The 25069-nt window shown below is 35.8% G+C and overlaps 2 protein-coding genes across 2 annotated transcripts in view; both read right to left on the reverse strand.

The window, feature by feature from the left end:
* Window positions 1–2: 2 nt before the first annotated feature.
* LOC117233220 (sodium channel protein Nach-like) lies at window positions 3–3117 on the reverse strand. The gene is made up of 9 exons (XM_033493329.1): window positions 2898–3117; window positions 2373–2538; window positions 2050–2201; window positions 1813–1924; window positions 1379–1682; window positions 1135–1185; window positions 791–983; window positions 317–423; window positions 3–221 (listed from the first exon to the last, which is right to left on the reverse strand). Exons 1-9 carry the CDS (start codon window positions 3086–3088, stop codon window positions 88–90), a joined length of 1410 nt encoding a protein of 469 aa, XP_033349220.1. The 5' UTR covers window positions 3089–3117; the 3' UTR covers window positions 3–87.
* Window positions 3118–4850: 1733 nt separating this feature from the next.
* Window positions 4851–25069, reverse strand: part of LOC117233263 (histone-lysine N-methyltransferase 2D-like) — a 79403-nt gene continuing 59184 nt past the window's right edge. The window contains exon 5 of the mRNA XM_033493390.1: window positions 4851–5193. The gene's annotated coding sequence lies outside the window, so the exon portion shown is untranslated. The remainder of the gene's footprint in view (window positions 5194–25069) is intronic.

Here is a 25069-nt window from a genome sequence, read left to right on the forward strand (position 1 = left end):
ATTATATATATATTTTATAAAAAAAAAGAAAAAAAGACGTTTACTTAATAACCTAGTATCTTGCATAACCTAAAAAATTGTCGATATTTAGTTTGACTTGTTTCTTGTGTTTCTTTTTACACATGCATCGGTTAAAACCCGAATAATAAAAAAATAAATAATTTCAAAAATAGACATGAAACTAAAACCAGCAAAGACTCCTAAGAGACCACCAAATGTTGCTAAAACAAATATTAAATTTATATTAACATTAGTATTATTATTATTATATTTTTATTTAAATTCACTTATTATTTTAATAAACAATTGATATTACCGAACAGATGACGCCAACTATAATGCATATCCCGTCGGAATTGAATAGACACTAGATCTCCAAAAAATATATGAATTATACTTTGATTTTTCCAGGTTTTACCTTCGCTACAACGAAAAATATGTGTTTGTAATTTATCTCATTCGTAATTATAAACATATAAATATTTTTGATTATTTTTTAATATTTAATAATAAAAGATAATATTATAATATATAATATTAATAATAAAAGATAGCTTGATAAACTATGGAGTTTGTTATTTTTGACTAAAATTAGAAAAATATATACATAATGCTAACTTTTATATATTTTTGCAGAAAATTTTTTATTATCCAATACTACTCTCAATTTATATGTACTAGTATTAAAAACTTTCAATCAATTTCAATCAATATCTTATGTAATGTATATGTTTCAAGTATTTTGTAATAAATATACGAATATTTTTTGCTAAGAAATTCTTAAAATTACCTGGAATAAGTAGTGTAAGTCAGACCATCATAATAAACGCGTTTATCAAGATTTCCTGCTGAATTCTCCATGATATAACGATAAAAATTACAATCAGGTTTACAATTACAAGGTCTTTCTTTAGTATCCAATTCTACAAGCTGTAAAGTTTTGGGCGACATATCTGTTCCTGGCCAAGAGGTATCATACCAAACTAAAAATTCATTTCTATATATTCACTTGTTATAAGAATATTTTACACAGAGTATTATTATGCCATACTTTTTCTATATTCCTAGTTTTATAAATAAATCGCCAATAAAAAAGAAAGGCTGGAAAATTAATAATACTTGTGAATTACTTACATTTAAACGTTTCTAGGCATTCGACATCTCTTAAATTGCATACTCTGGTATCTGCAACAGAATATTATTTATCTTAAAGCTAACAGGTAGAAAAACGTGAAAGAATATTCCTAAATTTTGATTATTTTTTTTATAGATAATTTTTGTTTTATTTCAGATCTAGTAATTATCAAAAGAAACGCTGCATTATAGAATATTTTGCAAGTTTACGAGATAAAACAAGTTGTATTTACAGCAAGCTAACCATTTTGCGGATAATAATATGGAATGCATCCACATTTTTTCTTAATTACAGTTGTTCGACAGTTCGTTAGACAATTTATGAATGAATATCTTGCGGGGACGAAATTTCTGTTCCAATCGTTACCAATCATTTTATTTGCTTCGTCATAAAATATGCATTCTCTCATGGTGGATTTTAGCTTTCTGATATCAAGGGTCGAATACGTTTCTACAGGTTGGACAGTCAAAAACGAATATTCATGCTCGCTTATCAATTTACTCGGTGCATTATGATCAGGATAATCGTAAGGGTCGTGTAGCATGATCTGTAAAAATATAGTAGATGTTACAAGAATCGAAGATTAGATTGGGCAAAAGAGAACTCAAAGATTGTAACAAAAGAGTATAATTTTTAACAGTCTTTTTTCACAATCAGAAATTAATACGAAATATTACCTTTATTTCCGTAGATTCCATAATATCGGCATCATTATTTTCGACATCCAGATTAAGCAATATATTGAGTCCACTCTGATATCCACACGATGTCATTTTATGTGGTTTTATACTTCAAATTTAAAAGAGAAATGTAAAAATTTAAAAGAGAAAGAGAATAAAATTTATAATTTAAACAATAATATACGAAACAATGTATTAATATAGATACTTAAATCTAAATATATATATATATACTTTGGATTTTCCATAATCGAATCGTAAGTAATATAATTAAAGCTGCAACATAATCCATCACGGCTGATACTTGATCGAAATATGGTACTGCAGTTTTCAATCTTCGATTTCCACTTACACGATTCCAACAAACTTTGACAATTTCGCGTAACCTGAAATTCAATCTCATTTACATCCAACATGCTTTCTTTGGTGGCACTTTATTTAACAATCTCGAATAGCTTTGATTCGATAGATACGAATCTATGAAAGATATTTGCTAGCAAGTTTGTTTTCTCTGTATTATGACGCTGTATGATGTTTCCTATAATTTTGTTACCTACCGAGTTCATGATCGTTGGTATTGAAAGCTTATTCATGTCAAAAATGTTCTGCAATCGTGAAAGATTATTTCGAACGCGTGATCCGTATATACCAGGATATAATAATTCGTTCAGTAATCTCATTTCTCGAGCTATAAATTCCTTCGACAGACTCGATGGAAATGTCCTGTAAAAACAATAGGAAAAAGCTATTGTGCAATTTAAGTGGTTTGCTATATCTATACAGTATAAGCTAACACAAAATAGAAGATGATAAAAGAGCGGCAGTAATGAGTATAACGGAAGTTTACACGATAACGATTTTAATCAAATATCGACAACGAAATACAGGTGAAAATGCAAATGAAAGATCTACAAGTTACTGACTAAATCTTTACCATAAATATAATTGTGTGATATATCATCAATCGATCATCAAGAAACAAGGATTATCGTTAAATCACAATAAGAGATTCTATATAACGAGTAACAGGAAGTTTAATCGACGATTAAGAACGAAAGAGAAAAGAAAAATAAAATACTCACAAGTTGTCGGTGAATTTTTTTGTTAATTGAAGAGATACGGGATTCATATCGCATACCGTAACCGCTGGAAACGGATAATTCCATATTCCATGATGGGTCGTTTCGATGACCGAGAGAACTAAATGCTGCTCGTAATAATTCAGAGTAACTTTCAGCATTCCAATTGCAATGCACAGCGATGAGACCACCATTATTGCCCATGCGATTCTACCGAAATGAACGCGGAACGAATAGTATCGTGATTACATCGCGTTTCGATTTAATTGAAACAAAGGTGAAATTAAGTTCCATTAATGACATCTACTTATAATGTACCTATACACGGCTTAATCAATAGGCTAAATGAATTTTGGAATTCGTATGTTAATGGTTTTTGAATCATATATTGATCGCTCTTTATTGCTTTTTGACACTCGAATAGCTTATCTGTAGTAGGTGTAGCAGGTACATGTATATACAGATGACTACAATTGAAGTGGCTAAAAGTAAATGAATTGTAAAATACGCATAAAATGTATATAACTATTTTTCGACTTTTTTTCGAAATTAACTTTGAACGATCGTAGAAATCAAAAGTTTGCTTGTTTCAGTGTTAATTACACTTTGTTTCTGTTCGTTCTCTTAACATTGATTTTAATTAGTTAATTCACTGAACCTATGTAGGTTGAATTTTATTTGACACTTAGTATTACTTAAATTGTATACATAGTTGCATGTAAAATATTTTTTTCTTCCTACATTTTACTGTTATTACTTTGCTTTAGAATATCGTTATATTATATCTATGTGATATTTAACGAATCGATAAAATAATGGTTTTACTCACCTTTCTATCGTAGATCGTTGAGGTTCGCAAATATATTTGCAACCGTGAAGTCCCGTTTCGTGGCAAAACTCCGAGACATGTGTTTTTATGGTGTAACAAAATTTTCGTACGACCTTTTTCAAGATATTGCCACAACTTTGTTTTCGTACGCGTCTCATGTTTCTAAATTAACAACGGGCTAACGTTTCCATCAATTTTAAGATTGCCAATATTGCACGAACTTGTTTTCTCAATCTAATTTATTTGTTTTAAATTATTAGTGTTTCCCACTGGTGGTTATCGAGAAGTTCGATTAAAAGTTGCGATCAAATAATCCGTAATTGCGAAAACTGTCGAAAGATACTCTGGTTAGAAGATCAATTACATGAATTGATTACATAAATTCAACCATTAATAATTATTCGCATGTGTAATAAATTTCTTGAGTTTCAGACGTCTTCTTCGATTTCAATGACCATCAATGATTTTACCTACGTAGCGTTGAAGGCACGACTATCGAATGAAAGGTAGCTGTATGCCAGTTCCGATACTTTATTTACGAATACACGACGCGCTGCATGCGATGTCGTATAAAAAATTCATTTCATTTTTTCACTGATCATTCTCTGATAAATCCAGATGCGAGATACGGATTTCCTGGCCTCTGGTTACAAACGATTTTTAACTGCGTGCAATAGTAAGTTATTGATCACATGCAACGCTAACTTAACCTAACTCGAACACGTGCGACATTTACGCAGGAGAGTTCATAGAAATAATCGCAGGTATAAAAGAATTTTTTAGTCTAAAACGAAGAAAAGTAGATCGATATTTTTGCAACAGTCTCAAAACAATTAGTTTGTTATTTTACATTTTAAGCGATTCTCTCTATACGTGCATAGATATTATTAAATCAAGTTCTTGGATATTAATTAATTACTAAATCGAGTAACAACACACGAATGTTATAGTAAAGTATTCTTTATTTATTTATTTATTCTTAATCCCTGCTTTGTGCCTTAGGATGGCTCCTGATTTACATTCTACTTGTTTACAATATATGCTTAACCATATTTATACTATAATCATAACTAACAATCTTTCTTATTATTACCTTTCTTATTAAAATATCAACCTACTGCTAAACAGCTAGTGTCCTATTGTTATTCATATTATCGTCCCTAACTCTACTATGTACTACTTCATTACAGCTTAGTTTTTCGTACATCGTTGCAATTTATATTTAACTTCTATTGATGTAAAATGTAAATTAAAAGAACGATGGTATATCTTTCAGACGAAACAACATCGATGCCGCGACTGTTAGAATTTGACGGATGTTCTCTGGCGAGGGCGATTTCCAGCTGATTTTATCTCTTTTGTCTCTCGCGGATCTCCGCCGCGAAATTTCTCTCGTAAGCCCGAACTGGTGGTCCGAGCGGCGAAAATTCCTGTTCTTTTTTATATTCCAACCACTTGTCCGATGTGCTCCTGCAAAATGAAAGCGTGTTATTTGCTGCGAATAGTGGCGACACTCGATTCTTCGGCCAGGGTGAAGGATATTGGAAACGAAATGCCCCAGCTTGTTCGTCGCGCGCCTCGTCGCATCGGCACGAGTGTACTACTCGAGGCCAGCAGCGGATGGAGAAGTCCGCGACCGAGTAGTCGGCCGAGTGACTCGATTCTTCGGATATTAAACTCTGAAGATGCCGCACTTCGCCGCGGCATCTGACTCAGCGAGTGTCATTAATAACTTGGAGAAGATAGATAAAGTGCTAAACACCGTGAGCTGTGTGCTCGAGCACACGTCATTACCCTGACTACCGAACAACTCGATTAAAGGGTTCCTAAATGCACCGACCTTGTCGAGGTCGCTACTCACCGCCAGCTTTTCAAAGGCAACTTTTTCAACTCTCCGTGGAGTCTTCTCCCGCTGATCGAATATCCTCGATAAAGGAGCGACGATTTTTTTCCATTAAATATAGTAATCGCGTGTAATTTTACATCACGCGGAAAGATTCATAGCTACGGATTATTCGTTCTCATTTTCTTCTATTCATTCAGACTTTTAATTCTTTTTTTGTTCAAATTTCTCTTAGAAATCAGACTGTTTTTTTTTTCAAGTAGAATAACAGATTGTATTAATATTATTCTAGTAATAGATACAGAAAACACAAACAATTTGATTTATTTAAATTGTACACGTTAGAAGGTGAAATTTTTGTTTGAAATATCTCTTTGTCAACGTAGAACGAAATTCTAACATTTTTTAGACACAGTTGTGTGAGATATTGTGCGTTGTACGCGTCATATACATTTATAATTTCAATTCAATTTTTAATTAAATTTATCTCTCCGTTGTTCGTAATTACCAATAATTTCAACGAAATAAATTAATATCCTTTTGCCGAGAGTTAAGACATTAAGATACGATTGCTTTCAAGGATAAAAATTCCACGCTTCACCGAAGCAGTACAATTTGCAACCTGCTGATCTGCATAATATCTTTATCTCTGTAAAGAAATCGGAAATTTAGTAACCTGTACGTTCCAGTCCCGTGCTATGATATATGTATGCCCAGTATATCGATATAATCCAATATTAGGGTGATTTCGCGGCACCCTAGCTCGAATGGCGAAGAACTTTCGTCTCGCGGAGGGCAAATGTTTTAAATCGATGGGCAAAGACAGGAGGGAAGGAAGCTGGTATTTGGCACCATCCTCCGGGTCATTTCTTGCCGCTTAAACGCTTTGACGGCTGAAATGGGAAAACTTAGCAAAGAGCAATTTTAGAAGCAACGCGTTGCTTGTGTATCAACTCCTACGATTAAATAAACGAAAGTGTTAATTCCAAATGATACTTCAAAGGTATAATAAAAGTTGAGCATCAACGTGTTGAGCATTTAATACGTTGCATGTATCTATCCATAACACGCTGTTACATCTAACTACGATATTATTGAAGTTAAATTTTTATCACTGGGAATATTAGGTACGTGTTTATGGTCATATCAAATATTTTTCAATCCACGTACTGTAAAATAGCGAAGAAAAAAAGAGGTATTTTCAAAACTTTGTCCGTTAAATATCAATTGAATTTTATTTGAAATACGTATCTTATTTATTAATTATCAGATGGAGAAAGAATAGATCGAAAGGTGATCGATTTGTAGAATACCTGGCATAATATAATTGAACTTAATTATATGAATTTAATTAGTTAGAAGCCTCGTAACTCAATCACAATGAAAATAGATATAAGAGACAATTCGAGCATATAACGTAGGATTTTCTCATAGTATTTATAGCATTTGTATTTGTCAATGTTTTAAATGAACGATTAATGCGTTTTCAAAATATAGAGAAATCGAACGAAGAAATTGAAATTTTCCTTTTAATATGGAAAGATTAATATATAGATACATATATCGACGTTTAAGTAGCGGATTAATTAACGCGATATCGATATTACTATTATTAGCGATAATTAAGCAACAAATAACAGCAAATGAAACATAAGTTTAACGCGTGTTCGATGCGTTAGGGTGCCAAGATTTCTCGATGTGTACGTGTAGTATGGTAATTTTAATTATGAGATAGTTCACTGCGATGTCGGTTCCGCGCAGAGAAAATTACTGCACGTGGAAGGGGTGAATCCGGTGGATGGGGTAACAATGTATTATGTGTTCCCCTGTCAACCCCTCACGTTAACCACAAACCCCTTCTATTCACCCCCAACAATTCGTTAACTGCTATCGAATTGACTTTAACCGCCGTAAGTTGAAAGTGCAACCCCGTTACCTTTAACAAAAGTTTACAATCGCCTCGACCAGACGCGAGCAATCGTATTTCGTTCCTTTGATTGGTAAAAAAAAAAAATCTACATGATAAATAACAGGATAATATAACAATTTTTGGCTTAAATTAAAAACAGATTTTATCATTTTTCAGAGGACAGGAAATAGTTAAACGAAGCTCTACGAAACATTTTCAAGTGAAAAATCAAAATAATTAAAGATCGCAAAATCTTTCGAATGATCGAGAACCTTAAGATGTTATTAGATAAGTTATGAATGAAATTTCGACGTAATAAATACACGGAAGTAAGATAAAATTAAATTAGATTAAAGATTACTGTAATAATGTAAGAGAATGGTATTAAAACAAACATTGGCTATGTATCGTTTTATTTAAGCTCACAAACGAATCATAGTTTCGTCATCTGAATTGAAGATATACAGGGTCGTACAAGCGGAAAGGAGGTGATTCTAAGCGAAAAAAGAAGTCGAAAATATAGAATAAAAATTTTTCGTTCGAGGCTTTGTTTTCGAGAAAATCGACTTTGAATTTTCGCTCGGTACGCGTGCACTTTATCACGTCTCGTTATAACGGATCTCACTGTAGACTTTTAAAAAAATTAAAAAAAAAACAAATGAAAAAGAAATTTTTATTCTATATTTTCGACTTCTTTTTTCGCGTAGAATCACCCCCTTTCCGCTTGTACCACCAGTTACCAACCACCCTGTATAAGAAGCGTAATTCATGAAATAGGAATGCACCACTCAACATATTCTTATATCGATTAATTTAATCAATAAATAAGATACTATAAAGTAGCCTATCTCTAAAGTATTATAATCTCTTATGTATTAGCTTGTATTGGTACAGTTACACTTAAGAAGCGCACACTATAATCTATAAATATTACTTTCACAGCAATAGAGCAAACTTATATTTGCAGTAATCGAACGAGTTTTTATTCTCTGGCTTAAAATTGTTTAAGAGATATTATATCAGCCAGGTATCGTGAAACTTCCACCAAGTTAAGCGAAATCGAAGTGGTTCCTATCGTGGTATATGTTCGAAAGTAGCAATAAACTTACCCGCGTGGGAGGGTTTCAAGGATGAATTGTTTAAAACTACCCTGTCGCGTGTGAGCTCTCGTTGTCGAGAATGAAATGAAAAGAGGTTATAGATATGAAGAGTTCTGGGGGATTTGTAGCCATCTTCTATACGGCATCTGTATTATACAACCGATGGGAAGGGAGCAACGTATTTCGCGGAACATTGAGCCCCATGGACTTTAAAATACATCCGAAACCGAATCTGTCTCTCTTTCTGTGTACTCTGAAAATTTCTCCCCTCCCCCTCCCCCCATCTATACACTCGCTGCGCTATCTGTTTTCTGATCGTATAATGTTACCCTTGCGTTGCAATTTTTATAACATTTTCTGTTTATGGAAAATAATTTAATATATCGTAAATTATGAAGAAACAATATTTTACAGGGAACTGAGATAATGTATAAATAATTAAACAAAGATAATCACGTTATTGTACGAAAATTTTTGATGAACAGCGAAATATAGTCGACAAAATTTTATAATACGATCGACGTAAATGTTTAATCGACAAAAATGTTAGGTACATTTGGATAAGCTTTAAGGAGTAAAATTTTGGCTGTGAGTCTCTCAGAAGCTAAACTGATCGATTCAATTTTTTATAAATTTCCTAATTTCGTTATGCATATATAATTTCGTTATGTTATTTCTGCAAGTTCATTTATAGCAAATTCGAAGGAAAATATTAAGGAATATTTGTAACGTATTACCATCTTAAGAATCGCACAATACTCTTTTAAACGTGCCTTACGAACTACGTTAGAAAAACATACTTCTCTGATTTTTTCTCGAAAAGAAGAAAAGGAGCAAGCAACGATACTGGCAGCATATTTTGGAAAATAATTTATGTTCGAATAATTAATCATTCTAAAATTGAAAATACCGAGAAAGCTTCGTCGCTGAACTATTTCAGAAGGAATATCGATAAAGTAAGGCTCGTCGAATCCGAACGCACTGATAACGTTAACGAAACTTAAAGAGGTATAAAAATACTTCCGAACATTTTTGATTTGATATGTCAATTAAGATAGCGAGTCTTATCTGTCGCTATGTGCCTTGTGCGCTCAGCGCACGAGAATGCGTAACAGAAGGGAAGCACATAGAGGGTAATACATAGAACACATACATAGGGGTTTGCACGCCGGGAGAACTTTATGGGGGCTTCGAGTATATTTCCTGATTGAGCGGACTAATCCACGCAAAGGAGGTTTTATCGTCGAGGTATACGTAATCGAAGGGGGTCTCGTCTCCATGCGAATGTCGCGCGGATAAGTAATGTCAGAATCAAGAAGTTCCATGAAAAAATTATTTAATTACGTGCATCGAACATTTTTTGATATTTATGTCACATAGAAAAATATACCTGTACCTTGCCATACATAAATCGTAGCTATGCATCTAACATCAAATACAGATTATTATTTTTCTTTCAATCAAACTCGATCGTAAAATATTTTGTTAAAGAATTACCCTCGACCAATTATCGTCCTAATGCCACGTATACGCCTGAATAAAGCATCACTTTCAACAAAGTTCGTCTTAGCGGCAGATCGAGAGACGCTCAGTTCGAACTCTGACGAACTTTCCCTCTGATCGAAGTTTCGATGGTTACCATCGAAATGGACAATAACGAGAGAAGTCTGAAATCCCGTAGAGTGTTTATGCAGGACCATTTCCAAGTCTTCTCCCTATCCGTTTCGCCGCAACTATACTATCGCGGGCACAATAAAAATAGACCTCCCGTATAGGTTAGCCCGCTTACTATCAGGCCGCAAGTTACGATTAAAAGAGCGAGTCGCAGACCCGCCCAGGCCGTGTCTCGAATTCTCAGTTTCTAGGAAGACTTGCAGGGGATTCGATAGGAGTGCCAGAGGGGCCAAAAGGCCAAGCTCTCTGGAGGACTAGCCTTTACCCCACGCGGGTTTATGCTTATCGTAAACATCGCCGCAGACAAATCTCGTGGCAACCCGGTTCAATGGATGGGAATTCGTGTGACGGTAGCGCAGAAAAACGCCGATATAATGCGACGAAATTGTAAATACGAACTGGGGATGCCTCGACGAGAACCGATGAATACGTCCGCGATCTCCGTGATTCTCTCTGGTTGCATGTACCTTTAGAAGATACCGAGTACTGCGCATACGGTGTTTTACGAATGTGCGTGGAATAACGCAAGAGATCAGGCTAAAGATCGACAATGGTAGGTCAAAGTTGTCGCATAATGGGGAAAAATGATGTTCCACTAACGTATTACGATGATACCAACGAGAGAGGAGATTGCAATTTTGTACATGTACATATACAAAATCATAATTTGCGTGGTAATTATACGTATGTATAAAATTATAACGTAATTACGTGGAAATGTTGCCACTGTAACGACCGTTTCGGCTAGTTTCGGCCGCAACTTTCACATCAAGAATTAATAAAATATGATTTTTACTGTGTTTGTAGGAAAATTTAAGGAAGGTGCTATAAGAAGGTGCGAAAGTTCATTTCTCTGGTTATTACATCTAATAGTTATGAAATAATTCGAAATAAACGTCCTTCTCTCATACGAAGACGAAGTTATCCGAGTATCCAAATAGCATCATCGTTAGTTCATGATTAGATAGTCAAGATTCTACTATACAGAGTGCCCAAAAATAAATGGGGAATATTTTGGAGACGACTTCGGCACGTCTAAGCAATAAAAAGATGCTCGTACGAACATGTGTGTACTATTTGATTTCGAATATAAGCTGTAGACGGCTTTAACGTTAATCTCGTCAGGCCCGGTCAGATGAGATGGTTTCAAAATTTAATTCAAAATTGTCCATTCATTGTTACTTCTTTCGTTCCTCCAGCTTTGCGTAAATTCTTGTATTTTCTCGATTTCTCAATTTTTCTCAATATAAGAGTTTACATAAAGTTAGACGAACGAAAGAAATAACGATAAATATACAATTTTCAATTAAATCTCTGGCTAGGCCTGGTAAGATTAGTGTTAGAACGACTGTGCTATTCTCTCCATATGCCCAGACGTTGCTCGGATTTCCCGGAAACCTTGTCCAATTCTCAACACTCTTAATGAACGAACGAATTATATATCGCGATACAAAATTCGTTGCAACACGAAAACAAAGTCCAATCGGATGTTCGTTTATATTTGTAACTTTTAATAAATAGTAATTGCTTTGATGCGTCCAAGTAGCTGCCACATATTTACCACTTATTCCGCGACACCCTGTATATATCCTGATTCTGAGAACATTTTGAGTACCCGACTAAGGCTAATTCCTCTAACACCACTTTGCATGTAGACCAGAGGCGAAACTGGCAGCAGAGTACGCGCGAACTCTGATCTTTTCCAATAAAAACGGCAAGAGGGTGTTGGCTATGCGGTCAGTCTGGCCACTGGTTAATGTGTAGACATTTTCTGTTCACGGCTGTATCAGGCCGAAGAATGAATATTCATCAGTAAACACCGGCAGCGGTTTGCAAAGGGTTCGCGAGAGGGTTGTACGCGGAGATAGAGAAGGGAGAACAAGGTGGTTCACGGTGGTTTGGACAGTACCGGGGGAGATCTGCCGTGACTTGTGCAGATATAAACGTGGCTCCGGTTGAGAGGGACATTGTTTACGATATTACATCTGTAATACCGGTCAAGTGGCCAGCGTCCAGTGGTGTTCCGTAATCTCTTCTGTGCCAGGACTTTGTTCCTGACCAGATACAGCACGTCGGGCTGCTCCAGCCCTGGTAATGACGGTGGTCTCGTAAGTGCATTAAGGATAGCATGCTGGTTTAACACGTTTCTCAAGTATCTGCTGCAGTATGCACGTATTCTTGTTGCCTATGCAGCGTTACGCTGCGCTCGGATGTTATATTTTGATCGTTATCAAAAGTTGGGAATAAAATATGTAGCGTTAGTCACGATGTGATATGTTTCACGATGACATTCGTGCATGAATTATGAATAAATGGCTTTCGCGAAATTGTTTAAGAGACGAAGATGATGAATCGAATAGCGATATGGATATATGTTGGAATAGATTGAAACGGATGATAAACTCATCGAGTTTGTCTCGTTTCAGTTATAATATGCTGTCTCTTTTCTCTTAATCTTTTAAACTATATATGCTCAGGTTAATCGTAAATGTTCCCTGGTATTAGTAATCCAAACTTGGAAATTCATCATCTAGACAGCAATTGATATGTACAGGTAGTAGAATAAAACACAGTACTATATTGAATTGCAGGATTCTAAAGAATAAGGGCGTTTCTGATGAAATTATTTTTTAAGATATTCAGGTTCAAAGTTTCATTTCGTTAATAAGACAGTAATACCGATGGAATATTTTTCCAAACAAAGTTGGGTAAAGTTTATTGTCAGCGAAAAATGGAATGACGACAAAATACACATTAATTTTAATCTGAATAAAAAACGGCGTGATATTAAAAAAAAGAAAAGAAAACGATTCTGGACGCCTTTCCTCGCCAAATTTTTTGTTTCTTCTATCCAATTATCGCGATATATAGTTGTCAATTTATCGACACACGGTCAGGTTTATAGATTCTAAAAATGAAACGAGAGGAAAAGGGACATTTTTCGAGAAACGTCCTAAGAACCCTTCGATTTATAATTGCTATTAATGTACCGTAATATTTGTTATCCTATAAAAAGAGATTAAAAACGGTTGAAGCTTCGAAGCTTTTACTGGATATAGGTCATCAATGAATAACATTAGCCGTAATCGGAATTCCTAAATTCGGTTTTTACCGTAACCCGCAATTTACTGTTAATTAATACAGTGATTTTACCGATACCAACTGTCCGCCGCAGAAGTCGCTGGCCGAAGGACAAACATCGCCGTAGCTGGGGAGGACGATGTTTTGATTCTGGCTGTTATAGAGAAGACATATATCACTGGTCCACCCCATTGCTATAGATGCCAGTAGTTAGGGTGGCGAGCTGGGCCCGAATGGACACGAGGCGATTTATTGCCACATTCGATATATATGATTATTTAAATCTTTCCCAGTTGTCGCAGTCATTCGGCATTTTCGTGCGTCGTGTGCTGCGAATTTTTCAGTTTAAGTCGTTTTTAGAAAATATTCTCGAATCGTATTCAACATCGATCTTTCTACGATAGATAATTTACCAGGAAGATGAGTAGTAAAAGAAATTGTAATGTTTGAATGATATTTTCAATAAATGTTGATATGTAATCAAAGATTGACTATTTTCTCTAAGTCGATGTCGATTTTAAAACAATTGAGACGTTGAAATATGAAATGTGAAAATTTCTACATTATTTAGTTAATATTATTCGGATTACATATTATTTGAAATATTTGCATTTCATTTGTTGAGGGTTACGATGTAATTATTTTATTTCATTTGAGAGGCCAATTGATATCTTTCTTTGTTAAAGCATCGAAAATAAGTGTTTTGTGATGTAAAAAGAGATAAGTTATCGTATTATTTATGCGAATCTACGAGACTTCGATATGATGAGTATTATAGATATTTTCGTTAATTGAAAATCATTAAGTTCTATTATCCTTAATCTTCCCTGACTAAATTAAAAAAATGTCTCGATGGTTGAACTGGACTAGAACGATTTAATTTCTAATTTTTATCTTACAAGTTACGTAGAGCGACGAAATATATTTTGACGCGTAAATTCGCAGCCTGAAAAGCAGAAACAGCCTGGCTGGGAAGTCCGGCAACACGTTTCCGTTATGGAGATTGGTTTTGCTGACGGAATACAAAGCGTGTGTCTTGTGCAGGCAGTAATGGCAAAAGTACGGACATGATCTTAAACCGCGTATATTTCGAATAGATCCGTCACGAGTTTATTGAGATTGACACTTGCCTTTAACTTCGACGTGTTGGAGGATCTTAAAATTGAAGTATTGCCGAATATTATTTGCATTCGACCCGTACGATGTCTCGAATAAGATGGAACTTTGCAGGAAACCGCTAATATTATTAAATTCTTTCGGTATTTAAAAATAGAATATGACGAAAATTGTATGCCAAAAATATACAGTTTTATATGTATCTACGTAAATACGCAATTACACGTATCAATTTATTTTCATATTTATTTTTTAATCTCCATGAATACGTAAGTATAAATTTCACATTAATTCGTTGGAATGTAAATTGACCCGTTTAACAGTGAACGAGAACTAGAACTAGAAAATACGCAATTACACGTATCTATTTATTTTCATATTTATTTTTTAATCTCCATGAATACGTAAGTATAAATTTCACATTAATTCGTTGCAATGTAAGTTGAACCGTTTAACAGTGAACGACAACTAGAACTAGAAAATGCGCAATTACACGTATCTATTTATTTTCATATTTATTTTTTAATCTCCATGAATACGTAAGTATAAATTTCACATTAATTCGTTGCAATGTAAATTGAACCGTTTAACAGTGAACGACAACAACAATGAACTAGAAAATACGCAATTACACGTATCAATTTATTTTCATATTTATTTTTTAATCTTCATGAATACGTAAGTATAAGTTTCACATTAATTCGTTGCAATGTAAGTTGAACCGTTTAACAGCGAACGACAACAACAATGAACTAGAAAATACGCAATTACACGTATCAATTTATTTTCATATTTATTTTTTAATCTCCATGAATACGTAAGTATAAATTTCACATTAATTCGTTGCAATGTAAATTGAACCGTTTAACAGCGAACGACAACAACAATGAACTAGAAAATGAACTAGAAAATGAACTAGAAAATAATCGCCTCTTTATTCGCAAGGTTCATCGTGTCTGTGGTATCGGATATACAAAAAGTCTCAACCTTTTGTGTCTCTTATCAGCTTCTATTCTAAAGAAGATTAAAATCACTTCGACACTTTCTCTGGCTGTCCAAGGTTGCAAGGAGGGTGTGAGAGTTACGATGCAGAAAAGAACCGCGACGAATTCAGAGTTCACGGCGAATACGAAGGCAGATCGATAGGTTGTCTAAGACCGTGTCTGACAGGAAAGTCGAAATCTGTCGGTGGCAGAAATATTCGAAGCGCACGGCGTATTTCACGCCTAATTTCTCGCAAATTCCGTGCTGAATATTCTTCGTTCTCAATCTCATGCGGGCCACGTGCCATTCATCTTTTAGCAGTCCTAGCCGCTTGAATTCTCAGCATCGAACCGCGTTTTGAGTTCCTTAATATCTTATTTCCTCCTTTTTCATCGATGGTTTTCTTTTCTTTCTAGAAAATAATCTTTCCTCTTAAAGCGATGTATTAGAAACTGTCGAATATTAATTCCTTCCAAACTTCTTAACGCTTTCTTAAACATTTTGTCCAACACGGTACTTATTTTTTCTTTTTTTAAGTAATACCTACTGTTTTGTGACCTATTTTAGCGATTATAATATAAAATACTATGTAATGTTGATAATTATAGAATGTCGCATGAACAACTAATTTTTGAAATTTAATCACAATGACAAGAATAGATCAACTTTATCGCAGGTAAACGGCACTTTTACAGACGAAACACTCGTCGAATCTATCTTTAATGATGTACAGTCTACAGTGACTTTGAAAAATTCACGTGTCAGAGATCATCGAACTCGTATTGCAGTGGTTATACCACTTACACGCTCGGTATATCATCATCAACTGTACGATTCCGAGCGAGAAGAAATAAAAATAATCTTGAAGTTTCAAAGAACGTTCGTAGCTGGAGCTAGATAAAGAATCCTATGCTCATCGTAAAATATCTTCTTCCAAAAAGAACGACCTGTTCGTCGAACGCATCTTTTAAAAAGGATCTTAAAAAATCTTTTTAAAATTAAAAACCATAGTTCCGACGATATTCTCATATCTCGCGTTGATCGACCTTTTTCAGGACCAGAATTTCATTTCATATCGCGAGAAACATTATTTTTTATTAACTACAAATAATAGAAACACGTTTCTTCTGATAATTTCGTGGAAATGAAACGTTACGTTACGATCTGCGCTAGTTTTGCCTGAAACAAATACATCTCCCGTTGTGTACGCTCCATACGGTTGGCAAAAATTAAAATCAGTTAAAACCAACTACTCTGTACGTTGAAGCTCCTTACAAATTACTATATCCGTCTCGTTCGACGATATACACGACGATTACATCATCGAACAATTTGCTATTTCAAACGAAAAGCTATCGTCCAGTAAGAACGTAGCGCGAACAAATATCACGTACCACGAGTATTCGTATCTGTACATAAACATAAAAGAATGTCTGATCCGATGGCTATCGTTTGTACGGTCATTAACATGAGCAACGAAAGGCACTCGGCGCGGAGATATTTCGGTCAGGACGTGCGTTGTACTCGGTGTCGTCGGTTCACCCCATATTTCTTTCGAAGCTGGCCTACCCCTACCGTATACCTCCTGCCTACACGCACGCACACCAGTCTAGAAATTCATTAGGGGTATCTGATATTTCTGGTGGGTGCTTCGCGCCGGAATAAATCATACGCGTGGCCCAACGGAAGCGTTTTGCCGGTACGCCGAGCTTCTTCCTCGGTGCATGCGCGATCTATCCGTTTTATCTCCTCTGTGCGAAAGAAGGGAACGAGCCTGGCCAATCACCACCGTGGATAGACGAAGAGACAGGAAAAAGAATCGGCATAGATACAGTGGCTAGAAAAAGTATTTGAACGTGCCCTCGTTTTCTAACGAGGTGTTTTTTTTTATCAGGTTCTATTCAGGTTCGTTTCATTATTATTTCATTATACTGTTTTATGGAAGAACGAAGCGTTCTTAATTAATTGGTCATAGTTTCTCTTTCCGGAACTAGAAGCAGTGGATCGTACTAACTTGGTACCTTAATATGTGGCAAAAATTCGCGATTCACGAACTTTTCGAACTTTCGACGAGTACGTTACGTGTGTGCCGTGAGACACGTGGAGATTTCATTGACACATCGGTGAATTGCGAAACAAATCCTCGTCCGATTCTATTGGATTCTTCGTTGCGGTATAACACGCTCTAAATATGCGTGCTAAATACATACTCACACTAAATACATACACTACACGCATACTAACTACCTGCTACCTCCTGGTAGTGTACCTTGGATTATTCTAAATGCTGGCGGGATGCTTGTTGTTGAAACGTCAGTAAAACGGTGACAAGAAATCGTACACCAAGTTTCTAGTAGTCATAGTAACGGAGCAGGCTTCGATCTTTAAATCCGCGATGGTTTTAGTCTTAAATAAAATTTCGTAATTTCCGTAGAAACGTTTAAATTTGTAAATTTTTAAAGGAGGAAAAGCAGCTTCGCTTTATATCGTGCTATATGATGTGAAAACATCATTAAAAAAATGAGCTCAGTATCGTGAAAGTCGAGGTTTCACGCTTCAAAATGCGCTCGCCTGGATCGTTGTGCCATTCTTTTTCTCGCCAAGTTACTGCTGTCTAAATGTCGGCAATTTTTCAGCGAAAATTTAGTAGCAATTTTGCAGGTCAGTGTGCATGTACGTAGGAATTACAAGATATTTAGCGCAATTATACAGGGTGGTTGGTAACTGGTGGTACAAGCGGAAAGGGGGTGATTCTACGCGAAAAAAGAAGTCGAAAATATAGAATAAAAATTGTTCGTTCGAGGCTTTGTTTTCGAGAAAATCGACTTTGAATTTTCGCTCGGTACGCGTGCACTTTATCGCGTCTCGTTATAACGGATCCCACTGTAGATCGTTGTCTCGATGGAGAAATTAAAAAAAAAAAAATTTTTTTTTATTCTATATTTTCGACTTCTTTTTTCGCATAGAATCACCCTCTTTCCGCTTGTACCACCAGTTACCAACCACCCTGTATATTTTACAGCAATCGGAATAGGATCACTGTACATCTATTAATTTCTTCCCAAATATATATTCGCAGTAAATATCTTGCAACTTTTCTATACATTTTCAAACTGGTTACAAATTTCACCGATATAGTCGAAGCATTCGTGTTTCGACACGGCGTTAATAAAATTTCAAAATATTTTACATGCATGAAATTTTCCTACGATAAGTGTCCAAATGTGTACATTAACGAGCCATTGTACTAGTTAATTCTAGTTAATTAGGACAAATACAACATGCATGTGCATAGATTTTTTGTAATCTCTGTAGACAGAAAGAAAGAGATAGTTAGACATCTGAAGAGAGAAAGAGTTTACGTTGAAGACGAAGCGAAGAAAGAAGGTTAAACGCTTGAACGTGATCCGGGCTTAAACCGTTCGTGGACATCGGGCAAATCTCGTTACGAACCCGACCACCACCCACTATCCCCAACTCACGATCCATCGACGAGGGATGGTTTATGTATCTATAACGAAAGCTACCGCGGAGATCTAAGAAGCTTCTCTCTCGGTCGTTTTCGATCGGCTCAATCTTACCGGTCGCATTCGTGATCATTGGAGCGTGGTCCGGCCAGCGTCTTACCGTGTCCTCCAAGTAGATTGAAATTAATTTCGGTATTGAGCCGCGATTGAAAACTCGATGCGCCACGGATGACCGATACCGCCGCACCGGGATATCTCTGCCTTTGGGCAAACCAGTTGCCGCAGAGAATTACCGCACCCGTACTCTCAACGATCGAAAAGATCTTCGCAGGGAACTAAGAATTTTCTTGCAGAGTTTTGCAAGAGGATGGTGGCGGAAATTCATTTTCAATCTTTTGTTTGCATATCGTGTCGTAATTTGTCGATACTATCGGCTAATAAAAGAAAGAGAAGAATAATTTGCGCTCGAAGAGGATCAAGAAACAATGAAATTAGCGGAAGTCACGTACGATGAAAGTTTAGTTACATTTTGCTGAAAAGAATCGAGCAGATACAAAATGTATTTGAAGGTGTATTTTAACGAGAAGATTTTTATGAATTTCGCGTGAAAGGAAGTTTTGCAGGGAATTAAGACTTTTCTTGCAGAGTTTTGCAAGCGGATGGTGGCGGAAATTCATTTTCAATCGTTTGTTTGCATATCGTGTCGTAATTTGTCGATACTATCGGCTAATAAAAGAAAGAGAAGAATAATTTGCGCTCGAAGAGGATCAAGAAACAATGAAATTAGCTGAAGTGACGTACGATGAAAGTTCAATTACATTTTGCTGAAAAGAATCGAGCAGATACAAAATGTATTTGAAGGTATATTTTAACGAGGAGATTTTTATGAATTTCGCGTGAAGGGAAATAAATGTCCATGCTTTTGTACTCGTAAATGTCAGATATAGAAAAACAACGGTAGAAGGAGATGATTTTTTGTGTAAAATTAAACGAAGGAAAAAAATACACAATATACACGTGTTCCTCTTTTGTTGACTCGTCCAAGGCCTCGTTTTCAAGAGAACTAATTTCGCTGAGTACGCTCGCGTTGCTTGAATTAGATCGCGTTTATCGTTCTACAATCCTGAATGAACGATGAGTGTACATTGAACACACATAGTCTCGATGAACGAACACGACCATCTGCATGTACGTGAAAATTTTCCACCGTAATGGATATTAGAGAGTATTTCAACTACGTACTAGTAATAAGTACTATCCAAAGCGTTATTCGACGAGCCGTGTCGTAACTAAAATTATAAGCGTAGCAGTGAATTCTCAGAACCGATCAGTTCGAAAATAAAACAAGATTTTCAAAGTGAAATTTATTTTACGCGTTCGATCAACTCCTGTACGAGCGTATTTCGTCCCATTTAAAATCGTTCCACTATTCGCTGCATTGCTACATGCACGTTCACGGCTTACAAAGAAAATTTATTATTTCTTTTATTTATTTATTTATTATTGCTCAGTCCGTGCCTTTCGGCTTTGGACGAGCTTTCTTATCCACTCTAATCCACTCTATTATATTGCACTTCCTTAATTATTCTATCTCTAAAAATTAAAACTAAAAACTAAAAATGAACAACTAACGACTAAAAACTATTGCAACTTTGGACTTTTGTCTCCTCGCTGTGCTTCCTTCCTGTCCTTTGCCCTTCTCCTCTTTATTATTGCTTTTAGTTCCGTTAAACCTTCTCCAGTTTCGTTTAGTGCTTTTCCTATGTCCTTTGGTCCTCCCGTTATTTCGCATTCTTCCATTACACGTCTCGGGTCTTCTTCCTTTCTTCTACATAGTCTGCATCTTTTTTCTCCCTCTTCTTTCCAGTATTCCCTTGCTTTGGTCTCGTTTCCGCATCTGAATCTTGCCAACATTCTTCTGTCCTTCCACTTCAATCTCCCTTCTAAATACTTACAAAGAAAATTTTACGCCAATAAATGTAACGTTTCAAATAATAAGTTAATTTCGTCGCGAGTTGTGTAATTATCGAATTAGTTGTATTTCGAATATAAATGTAAAATAGCAGCAGGATCGATTCGCGTTAAGATCACGAAGACACCTACGTTAAAGAAAATGCGCAGATCGAAACGATCGAGATTAAGATGATTTTATTATTTTCTATAGATCTTACGTATTAAAGAGCCATAAAATATAATAGCAACTGTAATATCTGGAATGAAAAACGTTTCAAACGATAAGTAGTTTTGTCACGAATTATATTACGTTGTCCGAAAAGTTTCTTTTTTTTTTTATAAAGAAATAATATTTTTTATTTTATATTAGTTTATTGAATTATGCACGAGCGTAATAGAAATATAACGAAATGGATCATACCTAATTCAATAGAATAATATAAAATAGAAATTATTCTTCATCTATTATCACCTTATGAAAGGAAAGAAACTTTTCGGACAACCTAATACCATTATAGGATTAATTTTACAGTTGTAAATGATAACGATATCGAGTGTTGTAAATCGAATAGCGTAAAGCGCACGATCGATTCGCGTTAACGTGATAAACGTGCATTAAAGAGAAAGGGAAGAACTTTTCAGAGATTTGCCTGCATAATTTTTCGCAACTGCGATGACCGCCTATTATTCGTACATTACCGAATTGAAATTAATTTCGTGCGCGGTACCGTAAATCAAAGCTCACCGGTCTATAACTATAACGGGTGAGCCCTAAATCACAGCACGGTAATTGCAGTACCGCTCGGCCGGATCTGCGCGCGGTATACGTACCGGAACTACCTAACAGATGAGGCCATTGAATGGAACATTCTGTTCCTTTGAAAAGAGATTAAAGACCCCGAACTTTCTGCTTTTTCTGATGCGAATATATAGCTCTCTGTCCGATAGAAACGATGAACTATAAAACAAAGAATTTCAAGCAAAACAAGACAAATGTTAGAAATTAACGGTTGCTTTTGTAAATAATTAAATAATCGAGCGTAGTGCACTTAAGTTGATTTTAAAATTACTGATCCCTTTCGAGGTGCATAGCAATTTTTCTTCCATTCGCATTTTCTACGTGTTTTACGTATTTTATATTCTACGTTCCACTCTATGGCTTCCCTTTCTTCAGGTTTCCGTAAATTATCAAATTCGCGTGTATTCATTTCAACGTTTTGACAAATCTACGATATCCGATGCATCGTAGATTTATTAGGTTGCGCGTTAGTTCAGGATATTTATTCCCACGTACATTTCAAACAATTAATATTTACTCGCTTTTCGTATAACGTCGGCTGACTTGCAAACTACATCTATAGCCCATTTTTATTTTTTAATTTTATTTCAGTCGCTTATCGTGAAAATGAAATTTATAGATTGCACGTTCGGAAACTGGCTAGCAAAGAAAACATACGCCGTTCGATTCTTTTACACGCGACGCGTAAACTACCCGTCGTGCGTTCTACTTCTTTATGGAATAAACGACGCAAGCTCTAGTACGTTAACAAGAAGGAAGGTGAGAGATTTCGTGTGGAAGCACGTCAACCGAATGCATGGTATATTGGACTGGGAGCTAGGTCAGTTTAAAGGAAAAAGGAGGAAAAGGCCGGGAAAGACGAAAGTATAAAGGGCCGTCTTTCAACAAGGCTAATTTTTCGTACAACCCCTCTGTATCAAGATCACGTATGCTATTCGCCTGTAGGCACGATTCTGGTGAAAATTCATGCGTCGTATTTCTACATTCAACCGTATTTTTTCCATTGGTGGAAGGAAGATAAAGCCGAAGGACCATGTGCAATTTTTAAGCGAACGTTTCTTCTTTGTTGTTGTATATTAACCGAGGAAATATTTATTGAAATTATCATTTTACCTTTTTTTTTGCCATTTATAACGACTATTCGTAAATCAGATTTGATATAGTTCATGATGCAAATGATATAGCAAATGGTGTTTTTTATTTTTTTTTTTTAAACAATAGCATGTCTTTGAATAATAAAAGTGCTGCGTAACGTTCGAGCAGAAAAAGTTAGATAAATGTTATTCAGATTGTTATTCAAATACAGTTTATGTCGTGTCGTGTACGTTTTCGTATATTAATTGTAATATACAACGCGTTTTATGAATTTATTTACAATTTAAATGTACCGGAAGAACCATTCACATTGTCAGAATGCAAAACGATCAACTTGGTGCGTAGAAAATTGTATAACTCCGATATGGTAGTATTTCTTTTCTACAGAAATAAGTAGTTTCGTTTCATCGAGATTTATACTACTTGATGTTTGAACCTGTAAAAACCAAAAGTGTAACTTCGCTGGAGGTGATCGGTTTGATCTCTGTGTAGTTCAAATATCGAGCGACTTATAAATTGCAAGATATTTTACTCACTCACGAGTTCAGAATATAATTAATGACAATATGAAGATCGTTCAACTTGTCTTTTGATTTCCTTTAAATTTCCTCTCAGAGATCGTTCCTTGTTTTACTTACAATACTACTTACCTAATTACCTACTTACGATAAATACAGGGTGGTCGGTAACTGGTGGTAAAAGCGGAAAAGGGGTGATTCTACGCGAAAAAAGAAGTGGAAAATATAGAATAAAAATTGTTCGTTCGAGGCTTTGTTTTCGAGAAAATCGACTTTGAATTTGCGTGCGGTACGTTATAACGGATCTCACTGTAGATCGTTGTCTCGATGGAAAAATAAAAAAGAAAAATATTTATTCTATATTTTCTTTTTTCGCGTAGAATCACCCCCTTTCCGCTTGTACCACCAGTTACCAACCACTCTGTATAATCGTGTTATCCTACAAAATAAAATATTCCCCTTCGTAAATAACCCGATACCACGCAACTTTTGTTTACGATACTCGATCCACTTCGTTCGATAATTAATAATATTTTCTTAAATATCTTATTCAATACGATTAAACTTAAACAGGTTATTCTACGATACGTAATGCCCTTTCTTATCTCTCGCAAGCCCCTGTTAACCCCAACGGTAAAACGAAAGTCCATCGAATTGTCGTCAACTTGATTTCACGTCTAATTACCAACTTTGCAGTAATCTTATCTCCTCTATCGAGGTAAAGTTGCGTAGACTGCCAAACATCGCTGCTCCGGGGACCGAATTCGTGTACAGAGGAGTCGATGCAGTCGTCACGCAGTCAGGATTGCTAGAGACTCAATGACGATTGACGAGTCGTTCTATGGTAGGAGAGCGGAAACAAAGATGGATATAGGCTGGATAGGAAGAGGATTTCTACTGCAGGGGACGAAGGAACATGCGGAGTGAAAGAGAGAAAGGGAGAAGAATGAAGAAAGATAAAGAGAAGGAGGGGAAGAGAGAGGTAGAGTGTGGCTAGTGATTGGATTACAGTCAGGGAGTCCCCGTGGACTCGCCAAATGACCGGGACAAATTGCCACTCGCCTTCGGGAATACTTATATATCTGGAGCGATCGAGCTTTACGTGTCCTCTCAGGTCCTGTTGCCTTCCTTCTGTGCACACCCTTCCATACATTTGTACGGTGCCTACAAATGATGGCAATGAACGGTGTCTTGTTTGGTGCGCTTCCTTCGAAAGTTAAAGAAGAATCGGTATCAGAGGAATATTGCTACGAATGGTAGTTTTGGTATCCGAAACCGCGGACAACTCGCATCGATCCGATATGAAATTTGCTTGCAACGTAACGTAACGAAATCGAAGGTTTCGCAAGGACTCGACGTAGTAGCGAAAATTAGGTCGCAGAATTTCCGTTTATACTACTTGAAAGTTGACAAGTTTCGCGAGATTCGCTGATTTCTATTTCTCGTCTTACTCGTTTATGACAAGACGACGAGGTGCTTCCTGTATATTTTCATCTCCAAGGCAAATTTAACGAGCTGCTGCGCAACAAGGAATTAGTCTCGCTTTTATCAGGTTGTTCGAAAAGTTTCTTTCGTTTTATAAGAAAATAATAGACGCACAATGTTTCTTGTTTTATATTAGTTTATTGAATTACGCACGAACATAATAATAGAAATATAAATATAAAACAATATAAAACAGAAATTATTGTTCATCTATTGTCACCTTACGAAACGAAAGAAACTTTTCCTAATAATTCACCACTTTCGATTACTCGTTAGAATATAGGATCACTCGGGCAGAGATCCGTAAGAGAGAAATTCGCAA

Source organism: Bombus vosnesenskii, unplaced genomic scaffold (assembly GCF_011952255.1).
Source record: "Bombus vosnesenskii isolate JDL3184/JDL3185 unplaced genomic scaffold, Bvos_JDL3184-5_v1.1 scf7180000013295, whole genome shotgun sequence".
Lineage (NCBI taxonomy): Eukaryota > Metazoa > Arthropoda > Insecta > Hymenoptera > Apidae > Bombus > Bombus vosnesenskii.

What these genes read in the sequence shown, in the direction of transcription:
- LOC117233220 (XM_033493329.1), bottom strand. Translation starts at nt 3,088, where the DNA reads ATGGTGGTCTCATCGCTGTGCATTGCAATTGGAATGCTGAAAGTTACT. An exon ending in AAAAAATTCACCGACAACTT is followed by an intron (nt 2,539 to 2,897) that starts GTGAGTATTTTA and finishes TTGTTTTTACAG; the next exon opens with GACATTTCCATCGAGTCTGT. An exon ending in TAGTTGGCGTCATCTGTTCG is followed by an intron (nt 222 to 316) that starts GTAATATCAATT and finishes TATTTGTTTTAG; the next exon opens with CAACATTTGGTGGTCTCTTA.